A 19,553-nucleotide genomic window follows, 5' to 3' on the forward strand; every position below is an offset into this window, starting at 1 on the left:
CCAAGAGAAGGAGAAGGGAGGGTGGTATTTGCAGAGAGGAACAAGGCTGGAAAAGAATTTTGGCAGTGTGGGCAGAGAAAGGTCAGATGTTGGAGATATTATGCAGGAAAAAGCAATAAGATTCAGGCATGACCTAAATGTGTGGGTCAAAAGGAAAGGCAAACACGAAGGAAAAATTAAAGGATTAGGTGACAGGTAGGAGGGTAGGCTTTGGGAGAAAAGAATCAGGAGTTCAGTTTTGGCAATTACTAAGACTCCTTCCTCAGAACCATGGTGGATGCCCGTTACAGACTACTTACTGGATGACTATTTACCAATTAAGACTTCTGTCCAACCGGAATTAATCTAAATTTGCTCCCTTCTTAAGTTCAGATCCTTTAACTCCCCAATAAACAACCCAATCATGAAATCTTATCTAACATCTATGTCATGATAAATGTACCACAATGGTTACCAAACATTCTGAATTTCAAATGTATGTTTACTACTGAAAATATTTTTAAATCCCTAAATTAAGATATAATGCCTCAGAACTGTACAAGATCTCACTTATAACTTATTGAAAGAAGACAGAGACTACTAATAAGATAAGATCAAGTAAATTTATGGCCATATTTTTTCTCTCTGTACTGGCTGATTCTGAGGCCTCAAGCCTTTGAAATTCAGTTCAAATGTTATTTGCAATGACTGTGTGAGAGAAATCACACTAGGGTAATAGAGATTCCAATTACTGTGTAGTGTCAATTATGTATAGACACCAGTAAACCTCTCAGCGACTGCTTAGTAGTCCAAGTGTTTTCCTGAAACATTGTCTCTAAGGAGTTGGTATATAATTGTATTCAACCGTAGCTGAAGTTAAGGTGCAGTAACCTTAATGTTAACCAATTCAGTATTAATGACATGTTAAATACATTGAACTATTTCATACAACTGAAGCCTATTAAGAAAGGACACCTGCCAAATGAGTAGACCTGTTAAGAGAATAAATATTTTATTTACCAAACTGAAAGCAGCAAGACATACAGATAAAATTAAGTGTGTGAACAGAACTGAGTGTATCAAAAAAAGAAAGTACAACAGGAAAACTACTTGAAGGAATTATAAAATTTGCTGTGTCCAAATCAAAATATAATTTATATTCTAAAGCTGTGGTTCTCAAACTAGGGCCGCCACTTGTTCAGGGAAAGCCCCTGGTAGGCTGGGCCAGTTTGTTTACCTGCTGCATCCACAGGTTCAGCTGATTGCAGCTCCCACTGGCCATGGTTTGCTGCTCCAGGCCAATGGGGGCTTGCGGTAAGGGCGGTCAGCACATCCCTCGGCCCACGCTGCTTCCTGAAAACTTTATATCACCCCCCAACATGTATTCTGTCATATACACGCGTTACAGAAAAACTATTTCCGAAATATTGTAGTTTCTTTAAAAAATGGGTTGTTCTGTTTTTTATCCCTTTACCTGTAGAGCCGGGTGTTTTAGTCACCACAAGTCCAACAGCACAAGCTTCAGAGGGAGTCATAAAAACTTTCAAGAGTGATCCAAAGTCATGTTTTGTACATAAAAATGCCGCAACTTTAAGTCCCTTTACTTGTGATGTTCCAGGGCTAGAAGCAAGTGCCAGGTTCCTCTTAGAAGCCTGAGATCTACCCTTCCGAATGGCGTGAACCTATTTCAGCAGCAGAAGAGAATAGACTTTAAACCTGTAACATTTTATGCATGGAAAGTTGTTACTGCTGCAGGATTGACTCTTGCTTGTTCTGAGCATTGTGCAGGTGTAATTGTTTTGGGGAGCAGATGCAAAAAACCCAGCTGCTTAGAATGTTAGAATAACTTTCAGGAGAAACTGATTAGTAAGTGGAGAGCAAGTAGGTGGCTGAAGTTCCATGATAAAAATATTCATTGCTCTACTATTTATGATATGGCTATCATTGCCCCACAACCGGATTTTAAAAATTTAAAAATTATTTTGATACCTTATTACTCTACACCTTTGAAGTGAATGGAAGGACTCATTAATTTCAATGGGAATTCACCCAGGCCCTGTCACAAGGTGGCTGGCCCCTTTAAACATGAGATGGGCCCAGCCACACCTGGGATAAACTCAGACCACCACCAGGTGGTGAGATGCTATAAGGTCACATGATTTGCAGGTCATGTGGCTTAATTAGGTCTCTTCCCCCCCCCCCCCCCCCCAAGAGGGCCTCGGCACAGGCAGAGATGGTGTCTCTCTCTCTCTCTCTTTTCCTCAGAAAGAACATCCTTTCTAGGACTCCAAGAAGGAACCCGTGGGAGTTTATGGCCCCTTTTTGGTGAGCCGCCACTATGTTTTTGCATTTGTCTCTTTGGACACCCCAGAAGAGCTGGACTTTTCTTAAATTACTTAGCCAAGGGGCCAAATCAGTGGAACACCCAAACTTGGCTGTGGGTTTTTTTTGTTTGGTTTTTTTTTTTAGAATCCATGAGGAGTAACTGAGGCAGGACCAAGCCATGTAGGGGTGGTTGGGAGGCAGCTGCCCCATAACAGACCCTACAAAATCACAGCACTTCTAAATAAATAGATTTGACATAGAACTATAAATGAGCAAAGCTTAATGTGAGCTATGAAGAAATCCTGCTTTAGTACCTAGACCCATCCGTGGCATTAAACAACTAGTATACAACCCCAAAATAAGATGTTAACAAAAATTTAATATAAACATATTCCATCCCTATCCAAATTATGGGAAGGGACCAGTACACTCCACAAGCTTTCTGCCTCACTGCAGACTGGAAATTCTAGGATAACATCATTTAAATTAAACCAAAGTTTTTGACTGACTCAAATAAGAAAATACAATCAGTACTATTGTAATATTTAATTTTCTATAATTTTTATTCCTGTAATTTTCAATGTACTTCAGAAATCTGTACTGAAAATGCATCACTTGTAGAATTTGTCAGGGAGAAATTGGGAGGTTTAGCTGCTGAAGACAGCTGGTTTTTTTTAGCTTATGGGAAAGAACAGGAAAGATTTTGGGACTGCAGAACGTTCACACTATCTGCATGTTTCTGCTTAAACCATCAGCAGTGAAATAGTTAACAATGTTGACAAGTTTTCAGAGTGAGCAGCCCACTGATCCCAGGGACAAACAGGTCTTACCTTCCAAAGTTACTGTTTCAGGTATTTACACCACTGTGTTGGCTTGTATGTGGAAGGTTTTCTTCACAACCGTAAAACTTAGATTCTGGATCAGAATGCTGCAATAAGGGGTGGATTCTATGGCAAATTCCACCATTAAGGAGTCACAGAAAAGCCCTGATTAAGAGCGTTAAACTATTATGATATTTAACAAACTTAACTCTGTTCTAGATAGGCTGGTAGCTTTTTCCATATCCAGTTTTCTAGTGCTAAACACTCCTGTGTTGCAGAAGTGATTTTATTTTATGTTCTTACAATAGTCCTTCGTAATCTTTACTGCAATGATTTCTGATGTACTCTGCATTGTATTCCTTTCACTTATTCAATATATAATTGATGTATTTGTGAATATTGCACATATTGAAAACAATCAAAAACTAATGAAGAAATGGTTGTAATGAATTAGTAATACTGTTAGATTTGTATTTAGAATTGATTTTTATTTTTGCAGGTGGAAGATGATCAATAGGAATATGTAATCAAGTTGGATGTGCTTTTCATCTCCTGAGACTCCTCTTGTAAATTACATGAAGCACCTCAAAGCATTAATCCTGGAGATCAAAATTTAAATAAAATAATTTTAAATACTCACTTAAACCACCTCTTAGAAGATTTTCCTCAGTTTTTATTAAAGGTATGGAAAACAAAACTGTAAATTCCTTAAGGAATTGGGACAGATTTCATGCTCATCATGTTTTCCTTTATGTTTCAACCAAACTCAATATGTTCTTAGATGCTGAATGTTTTAGAATTACACATTTTCTGCCCTTCTTAATTGGTTGATCCTCAAAGCACACACTACTTAGGATACTGTACCTATGCTGATGATATGGATAAGAACAATAAGTCTCAACGAAAATCACTTTTATGATGAAGAGATTTAATGTGCACCAGTAGAGGTGAGGATTGGTTGTTAAGATCTATTGTTACTATAATAAGAAGTCAAGCACCAATTAGCAGTCCCATTAATAAGACAAATCTCTGCAATATCTGCTGCTGAGACCCAGTCTTGTCCTTATGCTGTGGTAACAAGCATATCCATTTGCTGATAACACTCTGCCTTTAAGAGTTTATGCTGAACTTCTACACACATATACATTGCCATGTCAGACTACCTTATTTCTTGTTTCCAGTATTTTTATTTCTCTTCACTTCCACCCAACATGTTCTGTTTGTTTCTACTGTGCTTTTAGTTCATTGGGTTAGGAAGCGAGGAGGGAACTTCAGACTCTAAGGAGCTTCAGACTCCTAGATTGCAGCCCTTGGCCATTTCCTCCCCGTAACTGCAGGTCAGTCTAAATCTAATCAACTATAGATTTCCATCCCTGGTGAATTCATACAAGAAGAAATGAATTTGCTTCTTGCAAGTATAAGGATTCTGCACTTATTTTTGATAAAAAAAATGTGTAGGTAATTTTATGTGTAAATTAGCAGCAGCAGTCTATCAAAATGTGGGCATCCACCGCTTCCTTATTCCGAACTACAGAACCATACCTCTCACCTCTCTGGATTTTATGCAATATAACAAGTACTGTGGGCTCTCCATAAGCAGAATTACTCATATTATGTGAAAGGAGGGAAAAGATAATAAGAGAAAAAAAATGGCAGGAACAGCAAGGATAACAAGAGACAAAATGCAACAAAAAGAAAAGCTATGTGCTAATACACTTCATTTACATTTTTTATGTATGGAGCAGTAATATACAAGTGCTATATACGGGAACTGGAGGGGAAGGAGACTCTTTGCTCCAACTAAAATCAAGTTTGATTTTTTTTACAATTACATAACCCCAACTAAAGCTTTGCTTACACACAAAGCAAATAAAAATGCACCAAAAATAAATAGGTGCCCCATATTTGTATCATCATTTGTCCCACACGCTGACTAATTTGGAGATAGGAAGGGGAAGACAAATAATAGTGGCCTAATCAAATTCTACTACTCGGTGACATTCTATTTTATTTTAGATTATACATACTGCTTATTTGCACTTTATTTTACTGAAGAACATGAAGGATAAAAAATTCATGATAATTAAACCTTATTCCAAAATATAAAGTGCAATTGACTTATCCTTTTCTGAATTAAATGGGTAAAGCATATTCTACTATACATCCCCTTCTTCTCTTCTCAAATTATATTTTCAACATACTGGCTACCAAATATGTCAGGCTGATAGTTAAGGGCTAGCACTGTAGGGACAGAGATTTAAAGAGAACGCAGACGTGGATTCCAAAACAAACACAGGAAAGAAACATTGGGCTGGAAAAATCTCTGACTAGTACTGGAACAATTTAATTTACGGTAGGACTTCAGGAAAGCAATTAATTACTCACTACCAACTGCTCGAAGAGCAAGTGAGCCATATCCACTAGCCAAAAGCCCACAACATAATGTCCATCCACAGCATTCAAATATCAGGCAATGAAGATGCTCTTTACAGTGCCAGGAATAATATTTCCAGCATTTTTCATATGTACATAGATGAAGTAATTACACAGTATGGCAACAAAAAAAGACTGCATAATTTACAGGAGAGTTGAAAATAACCTGAAAGAGGAGGAGGTTACTCACCTTGTGCAGTAACTGACGTTCTTCAAGATGAGTGTCCCTGTGGGTGTTCCACTCTAGGTGTCGGTGCACCCCTGCGCCTTTGATCGGAGATTTTTTGCAGCAGTACTTGTAGTGGCCACGCATGCTCAGAGCCTGTCACCCGCTCTGAGTATACCTCTAGTGAGCATGCGCGGCCGGTTCCCTCAGTTCCTTCTCTACAACGAAGGCTACCCCAACTCCGAAGTAGAGGGGAGGAGGGTAGGTAGTGGAGCACCCACAGGGACACTCATCTCGAAGAACATCCGTTTCTGCACCAGGTGAGTAACCTCCTCTTCTTTTTCAAGAGATGTCCCTGTGGGTGCTCCACTCTAGGTGACTTCGAAGCAGTGTATTTCAGGGAGGTAGGGACTTCAGATCTGGCAGGAATGCAGTAGATAATACTGCCCTGCCTAAATCGAGTGTCAGAGAGAGGGCCTTGAATAAGGGCATAGTGTTTAACGAATGTGTGGTGGGAGGACCAAGTGGCCGCCCTACAAATGTCAGACAAGGGTACTTTACGTAAGAAGGCTACAGAGGTAGATACAGATCTAGTGGAATGTGTTCTGATCAATGCTGGAGGTGTAATGTTCTTTATCTGATAGCAGAGTCGTATGCAATCAGAGATCCAGTTCGAAAGTCTCTGGGTAGAGATAGCCATGCCTTTGGAGCGCTCCGCGATGGAGACAAAGAGTCTAGGAGAGTTTCTGAAGGGTTTGGTTCTGTCCAAATAAAAGGATAAGGCCCTGCGCACATCAAGTGTGTGCATTGTGGCTTCGAAGGAGTTTGCATGTGGTTTTCAGAAAGAAAGTTGGTAGATGTATTGGTTCATTGATGTGAAATGAAGCATGAACTTTTGGAAGGAATTTTGGGTGTAGGCGTAGAGTAACTTTGTCCTTGAAGAAGAAGAGCGTATATGGTGGATCTGCCATAAGGGCTGCTATCTCGCCTGCCCGTCTGGCGGAGGTAATGGCCACCAAAAAGGCTGTTTTCATCGAGAGGTGCAAGAGGGAGCAGGTGGCTAAGGGCTCAAAGGGTTGATGAGTTAAACAGGACAATACTAGGTGAAGATCCCATGGAGGGGTAGGTGGCTTAATGTCTGGATATAGGGTTTGGAGTCCCTTCAGGAAACGCTTGGTGATGGGATGAGCGAAGACTGAGGTATTGTCAACTGTACCATGAAAGGTTGTGATGGCAGCTAAGTGGACTCTGATGGAGCTGAAGGAAAGGCCGGATTGCTTAATGTCCAATAGATAATCGAGTATGCAGGGAAGAGGTGCAGAGGTAGGAGACAGTTGTTTGGTTGAGCACCATTTTGTGAATCGTTTCCACTTTCGGAGATAGGTGGTACAGGTGGATTGTGTTCTGCTGTGTAGAAGTACCCTCTGAACTTGGTCGGAACAGTCTAGTTCTCGTTGGGAGAACCATGCAGGTACCAGGCTTTGAGATGAAGCATGGAGAGATTGGGGTGAAGAAGCCGGCCGTGTTGCTGTGATAAGAGGTTCGGGATGAGAGGCAGGGAGATCGGTGGTTGAATTGACATTCTGGTGAGGAAAGGGAACCACGGTTGTCTCGGCCATGAAGGTGCGATCAAGATCACCCTGGCAAGATCCGTTCGTATCTTTATGAGGACCCTGTTGAGCAATGGTATTGGGGAAATGCATAAGCGAAGTCCCGGTGCCATGAGAGATCATGAATGCGTCTCTGAGGGAGTGTTTGCCCAGTCCCGCCCTGGAGCAGAAATTGAGGCATTTTCGTGTTTTTCGGTTGCGAAGAGATCTATGGTTGGGTGACCCAAGTTCGAAATATGTTGTAAATGATTCCCTCGTCTATCTCCCATTCGTGCTCCGAAGGGAAACGTCTGCTTAACTCGTTGGCAGTGGTGTTCATCACCCCTGGGAGATAAGCAGCTGATATGCGGATGTGGTTCGCAAGGCACCAATTCCAGAGTTTTATGGCCTCTGAGCAAAAGAGTGGGAACGAGCCCCTCCTTGTCTGTTTACGTAGAACATGCAGGCAATGTTGTCTGTCATTATGCGTACATGCTGATTCTTGATTAGTGGGAAGGAAGCAGCGCAGGCATTCCGTATAGCTCGAAGTTCTAGAACGTTTATGTGCAGGAGGTCTCGGAATGAGACCATAGCCCATGGACTGTTTGGTGAGAGATGTGGCCCCCAGCCGTGAGGGATGCATCGGTCGCCATCATCAGAGTTGGGGGGGTCTGGAGGAAGGGGACTCCAGAGCAGAGGTTGTAGGGGACTGTCCACCATATGAGAGAGTCTTTGACTCGGTAAGGTATGGCCAATTGTTTGTTTAGTGAGTGCACGTTTGGTTTGTAAACCGTGGCCAGCCAAGCTTGGAAGCACCTCATGTGGAGACGTGCGTTCTGGACCACGAAAGTGCACGAGGACATGTGCCCTAGTAGTTGGGGGCAGTCTCGGGCGGTGACTGGGGGCTGTTGCGAAGTCTTGTAGCCAGCAGTTTTATGGTATTGAATCGGTTGGGGGAGAGATGCCAGTCCGGTTGTGGAGTCGAGGCTCGCTCCTATAAACTCCAGGTGCTGGGTAGGACTTAATGTGGATTTGTTTTCGTTTTTTGCAGCCCAGGGATTGGAAGCACTCGATGGTGATTTGTGTGAAGCGGAGGGCCTCGTCGAATGTGGAGGCCTTCAGGAGGCAATCGTAAGGTAAGGAATATTATGACTCCTTTTTCCTGAGGTAGGCAGTGACTACCACTAGGAGCTTGGAGAAAACTCGAGGGCAGTGGAAAGGCCAAATGGTAGAACTCTGTATTGGAAATGCGTGTGAGCGAGGGTAAAACGAAGAAAACGTCTGTGGGCGGGTGGATAGTGACGTGAAAGTAGGCGTCTTGTAGGTCGAGGGCTGAAAACCAATCGCCCTGCTCCAGGGCTGGAATTATGGTGGTGAGAGTAACCATCTTGAACTTTTGCTTTTTGACAAATTTGTTGAGCCTCCTGAGGTCGAGGATCGGTCGCCATCCTCCAGTTTCTTTCTGTTAAGAAATAAGGGAGTAGAATCCTTTCCCTTGTGGCATTTGGGCACAAGTTCGATAGCACCCCAGGTGAAGGAGATGTTGTACTTCTTGCTGGAGGTGTGGCTCATGAAAGGTGTCCCTGAAGATGGGGAGGGGAGGGTGGGTGGGGGAGGTAAGGAGAGGAAGGGGATAGAATACCCAGTTGTGATGACCTCTAGAACCCACTTGTCGGTGGTAATATTCTGCCATTGGTGCAAAAATGGCTGTAGGCGGTGTCCAAAGATAGTTGTAGGCAGTGCATACGCTGAAGTTGGGACGATGTTTACGAGACCCTGACCAAAGGTTCAAATCTGCTTATTAGTTGGAGGAAGTTGGGCATCCCGGAAGAATTGGGGCGACGCCGCTGTATCTGGATCTCTGGCGTTGGTGGTGTTGTTGTTGATCCTGAGATCTTGGGAAATGCTGAGTATATGAGGGGTAGCGTGGACGGTGGTAAGGTTGATATCTGTACTGTCGCCTTCTGGTTGTAGGGTTTGGATGCCTAAGGATCGAAGAGTTGCCTTGAGTCCTTCATTGAGTGGAGCACCTCATTAGTGGTGGAAGCAAGAGTTTATCACCATCAAAAGGGAGATCCTCTATGGTGCTCTGAACCTCGCGAGGAAAGAGGAAGAGGAAAAGCCATGAACCTCGGTGCATGACCACCGCGTAGCGGTGGATCTTGCTGCAGTATTGGCTGAATCCAGAGCTGCTTGAAGAGCCGTGCGTGATATGATTTGGCCCTCGGAACTAAAGCTGTAAACTGTTGTTTCTTGTAGTCTGGATGTGTTCAATAAAGTCCATGAACTTGTTATAGTTTCTATGGTCGTACTTTGCCAGAATTGCGGTATAATTGGCAATTCAAAATTGTAAGTTGAAGAGGCATATACACTTTGCGACCCAGCAGGTCTAAGCGTTTGCCTTCCTTGTTGGCTGGGTATGGCGGAAATACTGTTGTTTGTTCTTTGATTGGCTGCGTCCACTACCAGTGAGTTTGGCGCAGGATGTGAGAAAAGGAATTCAGAGCCCTTAGAGGGAATGAAGTATTTTGCGGTCCGCTTGTTTGCAGGTAGGCTGGCTTGTGGCTGGAGCCTGCCAGATGGATTTAGCAGGTTCCAGAAGGGCTGCATTAAATTGGTAATGCCAGTCTGGATGAAGAAGAGGGTTGCAGGATGTCGTAACTCATGTTGTTGGTCAGGTACTTCCTCTAGAATTGATTTAAGCTCACTGGCAACCCTTTTAAAGAGATCCTGGAATTTCGAAAAATCATCTGATGGTGGTAGAGGGGAGGAAGTAAAGCTTCTTCAGGCATTGCTTCAGTTGGTACTTCAGTTAGTACTGGGTCAGGAGCAGGAGTTAATTGATCCTGAGAATGGGAGGGTGCCGCCAAGTGAGTCATATGATTTGGACGTTCGCGTCTCGTCTGAGTAGAATAGCGGTGTGCTGCCGAGGGAAAGATGCCCATGGGGCCCCAATACTGCCATGGTGGTGGAAAAGGCATAGGTGGTGCCATCCAGGGGTTAACACACCAGGAGGCAGGGTCTCGAGGGTGGTCTGAGACAATTTTCCTGTGCCCGCGGGTGACAGGACTCTGAGGATGGAATTCTGATTGTATTGAAAACATCAACCTGTAGTTCAGACTCCTCCTCACTGGAGGAAGGCTGTTCGGACCCTGAATCATTTCGTCAGGGAGAAGCAGTCTTTAAGAAGGGCGATTGCAGCGTAGGTGACACTAGGAGGTCACTTGACTGGGTAAACGGCAAGCTGAGGCAGCTGAAGGCGAAGGCTGATAGAATTGTGAGGGAACCGGGCTTGGCACCGGAGTTGTTAGTCTTGGCTCGTGCCAAAGTAGCGCTGTTAATGCCGGTGCTGCAGGCGGTGCCGTGCTATTAATAGCAGGCTGCAGTGCCTCACGGGGGGCCTGATTTGTGCACCATCGCGTGTTCATCGCGGTGCCGATAGGTGCCATAATCGAGGCAGGCAACTGAAAGCCTGTCGCCTCGGCACCGGAGCCTCGCTCTGCCGCGAAAGCACAGGCGGGTTTAACGCGGTGCCGGAGGAGTCCGGCTCGTCGAAAGTGCTCAGGCGGGGAGCACGGTAAGAGACTGTGGATCTGACCAGAGAAGGTTTGTGTCTAAGTGCTTTTTTGATTTGACAGAAGTGTCCTCGTTTTTGCTGCTTTCCTTCTGCTTTTTTAGAAGTGAAGGAGAGCTGTGTTGTGAGTGGAGGCAGAGTCCGCGCGCCAGGGTCTGAGGCGGACCCTAGGGATTTTTGAAGTAAATAAGTTTGAGTTTTATCTCTCTGTCCTTTCTCGCTCTTGGAGCTTAGTTAGTGTGAGCACGTTTTTGGGGAATATGGTCTCCCCCAAACATTTTATGCACTGAGAATGTCCATCGAGAGAGGGATAGCGTCCTTACAGGAGGAGCAGTGCTTAAAGCCTGTGGAGCCAGGCATATTTGAAGTGGCTGAGAGAAAAAAAAATTTTAAAAAAAAGTAGGTAACACTAACTAACAACTAACTAACAAGAAATTGTCTAACTACAAGTTATTTTAAGATGGGAAAAGAAATTCTTTAAAGAGTCTGCTGAACTCCGTCTCAAGCCGGGGGCGGTAGAGAAGGAACTAAGGGAACCGGCAGCACATGCTCACTAGAGGTATACTCAGAGCGGGTGACAGGCTCTGAGCATGCGTGGCCACTACGAGTACTGCTGCAAAAAAATCTCCAATCAAAGGCGCAGGGGTGCACCGACACCTAGAGTGGAGCACCCACAGGGACATCTCTCGAAGAAGAATGTATTTCCAGAAGAAATCTCCATAGCCTGAAAAGTATTAAAAATATATAAAATAAAAAGGAATAAGTAAAATAAAGTTTCTTTGTTTCATAGCCTCAAGGGGTGTATTCTGCCGTCAGTAGGCACCTCTAACTTCCACACACATACCAGCATCATGATAGAATAGTGACTGTGTCCGTACCAAGATCTGAGAGAAAACTACACGGCTGGAAAATGATGTCCCTTGGTTCCTATTCAGGAAACTAGTATTTGCAAAACATCATTTGTAATACAGAAAGGAATTGCAAATGGCTTTTAGACCTTGATTTTATAAGCATTTTGTCCTTTTTATTTTACCTGTTTAATTGAGAAAAAAAGAGATTGGGCACAAGTTCCATATCCATTGTGTCCTTGGAGAGCCACAAAGTGTTACACAAGCTCACAAAAACTACAGAGGACCCAAACCTACCTCCACTTAAAACCAATGGCAGAATCCACACTGACTTCAATGGGAGCAGTATCTGGCCCATATATAATACAAAATATACAGCGCCTCAGCATTATTACTAGAATGCATTATTGCTCCCATATTTCACCTTACTATTGATCTGAAGCGTCACAGAAGATTTAAATTTAACACATTTCCACTGTTATCACTTTTGCAGACAGTAATGAACCCTAACGTTCTGTGTAGGAGCATTTAAAGGTCTTATCTTTTGAGTGTCTAATTCTAGATATTATTATGGTTGTGTCTTCCTTTTACACTTAAATTATTGGACTAGACCTTCAACTGTCTTAAATTCTCATAGCTTCACTGATGTCCATGGTGCCGCACCAGTTGGCCCATTATTAATTCAGTGTTTTAAATGCTTCTACTAGTCCCTCGTCTAATTACAGCTTTAAATACTTAAAATGTATCTCCATTCTCAAAATGACCACATTCAAGGACTATATACACTGTTTTCCTCTCTCCTGTCTTAAGCATTTTTAAGATAAGCTTTTTTGTAATCATTTACAAACCAAACAACAATACCTCCTATACCAGGGATTGGTAACCATTGGCACGCAGGAAGCAGGCAGCACATCCCTCGGTCCGTGCCGCTTCCCGCAGCCCCCATTGGCCTGGAGCGGTGAACCGCAGCAAGTGGGAGCCACGATCGGCCTTTCTGTAATAATACCTCCACTATATATTTTTGGATGTTTCTTAGGGCTTGTCTAGACCAGTGTTTCTCAACCTTTTTCTGCTGGTGACTCCCTTTGGACTTACAAAAAACCCATGACCCTCCCCCACACTAGAAAGAAAAAATTGCACCCCTACCTTAAATTTGGTACTGAAACATGTAAATTAGCTTTACTGGGCCCCCTATGGCATGGACCTCAGGCATTGCCTGGCTTTGTACCTCCTAAGGCCAGCCCTGCTTGCAACCTCCCCAAACCTCTTCTGTGACTCCCCCCCGCCCTCTCCCCAGGTTGACAAACACTGATCTAAACTAATAGTGTGCAACAAACTGGAGTATAGATGTACTGTGGACTCCGTTTCCACACACTCAGTTTTCCCTAGTGCACACTCATGTACTCCTGTTCCAAAGTGGAGCAGATCAAAGCATACAAGGGAACTTTAATTACTATTTCTAAATAAATCCGGTCAAAAACATGCCTCTGTGCATTTGCATGTTTTTGGTCTAACAGCATCAGAGCTGCTCACAAATTACATTTCAAAGATGGTGAAGAAAACATTTGGGGGGAGGGGGGATTCCAACAAAAGTTTAAATAAAATTTCAATAAAAAATTGTCAAAATTTCTATTTTTTTCTACCAGTTCTAACATCACTTATGATTTCAGCACAGCTCCAGAGAAAGCTAACTGCCAAACAGCCAGGACAGAGCATGGGACACTGGTCTCATAAAAATCCTATCATCATGGAAGGTCCCAGAAACCCCTATCAGGATGAGAGCCCTGTTATGCTTAGAGCTGTATAAACAGAGGTAGGTAGACAGTCCCCACCCCGGACAACTTACAATGAAGAAGAAGAGCAACATACAAAGGGTTGGGGAAAGGGGGGCCACCACTTTGTATACCATATATACATAAAAAATTATATACACCTCTACCCCGATATAACACGACCTGATAGAATGCGGGTTCGCACACAACACGGGAAAGCTCTGACATGCTGCTCTGAGCAGCGTGTTAAGGGTGCCGGGCCAGGCTGGGGCTGAGGGGTTCGATAAGGGGCAGAGGGTCTCGGGGGTAGTCAGGGGCTCCCCCCAGAGTCTAGGGGGCAGGAGCTGTGGGAGGGCACTTTTGGGGGCCCCGCAGTCCCAGAGTAGCCCGGGGGATTAGTGGGGGGCCAGGAGCAGCCCACTCTGCTTCCCTCGCCCAGGCCCCAGCTGCGTTGCTCAGGGAGGAGGCTTGGGGGAAAAGGATCCCCCCGCACTAACCAGCAGTGACAGAAGCAGAGCAGCCCGGCCCCAGCCGGCTCCACTCTGCCAGCTCCCAGCCGCAGCGCTCTACTTCCCATCACAGTGGAGTATGGGGGGGCGTCCTTTCCCCACCTTCCCACACTGACCAGCAGTGGGAAGCGGAGCAGCCCAGCCCCAGCCAGCTCCACCCTGCCAGCTCCCAGCCGTGGCGCTCCACTTCCCGCTGCAGCTGAGTGCAGGACTTTTCCCCAGCCGCCCACCAGCAAGGAAAGTGGAGCGGGCTGGGGCCGCGTTGTTCTGCTTCCCGCCACAGGTGAGTGCAGAGGGGCATCCTTTCCCCAACCTCCCCATGCTCACCGACGGCGGAAAGCGGAGCGCCACGGATGGGAGCTGGTGGAGCGGAGCGGACTGGGGCCAGGCTGCTCTGCTTCCTGCTGCTGAAGTCGGTGAATGCCTGTCAGGTGGCAGGGAGGTGGATAAGGGTCGGAGCAGTCAAGGGACAGGGGGGTTGGGTAGGGGTGGGGTCCTGGGGGTGATTAGGGATGGGGGTCTCTGGAGGGGGTGGTCAGGGAACAAGGAATGCGGGGGCAAAGCAAGTTCAATATAACGTGGTCTCACCTATAATGTGGTGAGATTTTTTGTCTCCCAAGGACTGCGTTATATCAGAGTAGAGGTGTATATATATAAAAAAAACCCCACACACATCTGGTATTTTAAGAGGGGATTTTTAAGTTTATAATTACAAAAATCAGTGTTGACTTTCCCCAAGTGGCCTTCAGACCAGCCAATAAGATGTAATGGAAGTCACCTGCCCAATAAACATATGTCAGTGGTTTTTGCTGTAAGAGGTTGCACCATACCTGGAATAAATCCCGCTGACCATATCATGCTGGAAAGAAAGGTCTGCTCCATTGCTGGGACCAGCTGCTTTGGAAATAAGCAATACAACCAAACCTCGCATCTGTAGGTTATTCCGGCTATCATACACAAGCCCTCTGCCAAAAAAAGGAGAGGAAGGTTCAGGGGAGGGGGAAATAAAAATCAGGATTTTTCATAAAATCATTTTACCTGTTCACACAAAATCCAAGCAGAAAGACTCAGCCTCCACAGTGACATCATCATTTCATCTAAAGACTCTACTATTCACATCAGTGGGTGAAGAAAACTGCAGTTCTCAATCAAGATCTTTTGTCATCTTTACTCCGTAATTTATGGTGAAATGTTACTAATACAAATAAACACAATACTTCAATCTGGAATTCCCATTTCTATTTCCTAGGAGAAGTGTATGCCCAGCACTTCTGTAAAGTTGTCACCAGGAATATTTTTAGATAATTTGATGGTTATACAGTACAACAGTAATAGTATGAAATATTTTTACCAAGTATAAAAAACAAAAGCAGCCATAAAGATGTTAGATGGGTACAACCAAAATCTATAATCCACTGAAAAACATTAAATGTTATATCAGAACATACAAGATTAACTGCATTTTAGGAACAAACTTAGTAAAACCATAGAGAAAAATAGACAAGAAAATTTCCATAGAAGTGAGGGAGTTAAATTCACCGGAGAAAGATTAACAGTTTGAACAAACAAAAGAACAGCTCCAAATGCTTTATTTTTAAATTCAGTTCTCTCTCACTGTTTCTGCCATGAACAATTCTTAACTACCGTGGAGAAGGTGGAAGCTCAAAAATTAGCTTGCTTAAAAACAAGCTTTGCTCTCCTCCTGGACCCCAAATTTCTGGAATCTCTGCCTCCTAGTCCTACTCTCCAGAAGGCTAAAAGTTTAGAGTAAAAGGATTTTATATACCACAAAAATGTTATGCAGTAATCCAACTGCCAATGAATTTGAGTACAAGATCTTTGATATTATCATAACCTTAGTTTTTATATGGCTCATTTTACAAGATAGTAGGTTACTAGACAGGTTGTATCCCATATTATTCCTGGCTATAATTCTCTGGCTTGATCTCTGGAAGAAATTAGATCATATCTGTCTTTATAACAACACCGCTCCAGGAAAATCTATGGTATTTTTCAGGTAGGTGATGTTAATGTGTAAGAAAATCTAACATATATTACTTAATCTCAGAATACTTCATAGTTGAATATTACAAAACATTTCCACCATTTTACAATCCAAGACAAACTAGAGTATCTTCAGGACGGTATTTGAAATTAACAGTTCTATAAATACAAAAATTCACCATTTGCATGTTAGACTCAGTGACAGACAATGATGTTCATACTGAAGGCTGCCACTGCATCCTTGACTCATTCCATTATGTCTCGATAATACTTACTGCTTCTATAGAGGTTTACATTTACAAAGTGCTTTACAAACATTAGCCAACGTTGCAGTATACGCAATCCACAAATATTGATTGTTCTGACGCATGAAAAACCTTGCCATAATAGGATGAGTTAAAACAAGATAGAGTGATGGAACTCATTCAGCAGCTTTTCAGGCATGTTATAACCATCGTATAGTTAAAAAAAAAATTAGTCTGTTGAAGGAAAAGAGAAAGACAGAACAGATTATAATTTGGTAAGTCAAGAAGACCCAGTCAGCATGCTACTTGTATATAGGGTAGGAACAAAGCAGGAAGGGTGAGTCTGGGGAATGAGTCGGCTGAATAAAGAGGTGAAGGAGATCAAGTCTGGCTCTTTAAGTGTTGCCTCTATCCTCACACTTGCGGTATGTGCCTCCCCCTGCATGCCACTGACCTACAGGAAAGTGGTGCCTGTTGGAGCAGTATGAGCGCACTCTCACAGCACTGAACGGTTGGAGTTCCAAAAGCTCTGAGGAAAAGTGAGCATGAAGTACAAATAAACAGAGGCAATGTCCACAAAGAACTTCTGTTCTTTTGGCAAGTAACCATTTATTTTTCAAGCAAACTCACATTTTTGGGAGTCTAGCAAATGCCACAAGCCCCCAGGAAGGTGTGCAGTAGCATTCTAAAACAAGAATTGCAGACCCGCTCTCGCAAAATAAGCATTAGATGCCCCTGTTAAGAAAACAATATTCTAAAAATGTGTACAGAATTCCAAGTTGTACTCCTGCAGATTTCTACGATGGAAACACTGATGCCATCTTAGTTTGGCAGAGAGAGCTAAGAATTGATGTTCTGACATCCTAACTAACATCTCATTTGCCAGCCTTTTCCCACTAGACAGGTGGATTCACTTTATAGTCCTCACTGAAGGAAGGGTAGCTGGTGCCCAAAATATATTCTGAGGTCACGAGTAGCAAGTAGGCTTGCCAACTGTCTAATCGCACAAACCCAAACACCATTGCCCCGCCCCGCCCTTGTCCTATGGCCACGCCCCTTCCATGCCCCTTCTCTGAGGCCCCACCCCTGCTCACTCCAGCCCCCATCCATCCCTCCCTCCATCATTCCCCCTCCCCCACCCTCACTCACATTCACCAGCCTGGGGCAAGGCATTCGGGGGCAGGAAGGGGTGCAGGCTCTGGGAGGGACTTTGGGTGTGGGAGGGGATGTCTGGGAGGGAATTTGGGTGCGTGGTGCAGGCTCGGGCTGAGGCAGGCAGTTGGGGTGCAGGCTGTGGGCTGGGGGATTCGGAGTGTCGGAGGGGGCTCTGGGCTGAGCCTGGGGCAGGATGCTGGGGTGCAGCAGGGGGTGTGGGCTCTTGGAGGGAGTTTGGGTGCAGGGAGGGCATGGGGTGTGAGCTCTGGGCTGGGGCAGGTGGTTGTGCTGTGTGAGGGGGCAGCGCTTACCTCAGGTGGCTTCCGAAAGTGACTGGCATATCCCTCTAGCAGCGGCTCCTAGGCGGGGGGCCAGGGGTTTTCACATGCTGCCCCTCCCCACAGGCACCGCCCCTGCAGCTCCCATTGGCCGCAATTTCCTGGCCAATGGGAGCTGCAGAGTCAGCACACATCCCTACAGCCCCTGTGGTGACACAGGGGGTCTCCACGTGCTAGCTCTGCCTGCAGGCTCCATCCCTGCAGCTCCCATTGGCCACAGTTTCTGACCAATGGGAGCTGCAGAGTTGGAGCTCGAGGCAGGGACAGCGCGGGGAAACCCCCTGCCTCCTTCCCAGGGCCTCAGGTACATGCCGGCCACTTCCGGGAGCAGCATGGGACCAAGGCAGGCAGGAAAAAATTTTTTCACCAGACAAAAAACTATATTTTTTATCTATATGTACACACACACACACACACAATAAGTTTTAAACAAACAATTTAATACTGGTAGACAGTAATGATGATTGTGAAGCTTGGTTGAGGTGGAGGAGTCAGAGGGTGGGATATTTCCCCTACTGCTAAATGATGAACTAGCAACTGGCTGAACCCTCAAGGGTTAACTCTCTCACTTTACAAGACAGCAGGAATGGAGGGAGATATGCACATTATCCCTTTAAGTACACTGCCTTGTTAATTAGATCAGCTTGCTGAGACTGCAGCTGCTGCAAGCTCCCTCCTTCCTGAACCCTGGTGTGTCCCCCCTGCTCTGTGGAAGATGGGGTAAGCAGGGTGCAGGACCAGGGGGACACCCTGACATTAGCCCCCCCACACAGCAAGCAGCAGTCTCAGGGAGCAGCTCCAAGACAGAGGGCAGGAGCAGCACATGCCAGTGGGGGGAGGGACAGCTGCAAGTGCTGGCCTGCTGAGCAGCTGCTGCACAGGGAACTTAGGGGAGCGGGGAGCTGGTATGGGGGCTGCCAGTCAACCCTGGTTCCAAGCCCCCACCAGCCAGCTCCAATGGGCTGCTCTTCCTGCAAGCAGTAGACAAAGCAGATGGCTGCCAAATGAGTTAGAAGGGAGCATTACATAACTTTAAACAAGCATGTTCCCTAATTGATCAGCAATGTAACAACAAAACAACATTAACCGGGACAACTTTAAGTGAGGACTTACCGTACACTCCACTTCTGCAGAATTTGACAATTAAAGAGTACAAATTTTGTTTTCAATTTTTAAAATAGTTGCAGATTAGAATTGAGTTATGAGCTTGGCTTTCAAAGATTTAGAAATCTTTGGGCCCAAATGGACAACAAATATTTACAGCTGATGCTAAAAATTTAGCCTGTAGCAGTGTCCCTGGCTGCTAATCCTAAAAGTCAGTTTGGTGCCATGAAGTTAAAAACTACTTGTATCTCTTAAATTGGATGTTAAAATGTAAATGGCAATTAATGCTGTGGCAGTGCCTAAGTACGTAGCTAGCAAACTTTTAATCAACAGATTTGAGTGTTGCTTGAAAACTATGAGCGCATGGAGTAATAGTAACAGTAACTAGCAAAAAAAAATATTCAGCTTGGGATTTAGTATTCAAGCACAGGATAATGCACAAGGTCAGATCATGAATTACTTCACCACTGCAAAAGTAAGAGCACACTTGCTTGAATAATTTCATATTCTCTTAACTAGGAAGCTTTGTGATTCAGTGGTTAAAGAAAAAAAACTGGAGGTAGGGAGAGATCTGAGTCCTAATGTGAATACTTACTTACCATGGTACATTGAGCAAGCTACTAGCTCTCAGTCATCGACCTTGGACATTCCAATTTTAAAAATGGATAAAAACGATATAGCATGTGGTTTT

The 19,553-nt window shown here is 44.5% G+C and overlaps 1 protein-coding gene across 5 annotated transcripts in view; it reads right to left on the reverse strand.

Annotated features, from left to right (window-relative positions):
- Positions 1-19,553, reverse strand: part of PDSS2 (decaprenyl diphosphate synthase subunit 2) — a 211,467-nt gene that overhangs the window by 101,178 nt on the left and 90,736 nt on the right. For 4 of the 5 annotated variants that reach the window (XR_012655520.1, XM_075063861.1, XM_075063860.1 and 1 more), the window contains exon 2: positions 14,847-14,981. The exons of the other annotated variant lie outside the window; for it this stretch is intronic. Coding sequence is in view for 3 of the 4 variants with exons in the window: in XM_075063861.1 (XP_074919962.1) it covers positions 14,847-14,981 (135 nt within the window). In the remaining variant the exon portion in view is untranslated. The remainder of the gene's footprint in view (positions 1-14,846; positions 14,982-19,553) is intronic. 5 annotated transcript variants of the gene reach the window in all.

Source organism: Chelonoidis abingdonii, chromosome 3, assembly GCF_003597395.2.
Source record: "Chelonoidis abingdonii isolate Lonesome George chromosome 3, CheloAbing_2.0, whole genome shotgun sequence".
NCBI classification, from domain to species: Eukaryota; Metazoa; Chordata; order Testudines; family Testudinidae; genus Chelonoidis; species Chelonoidis abingdonii.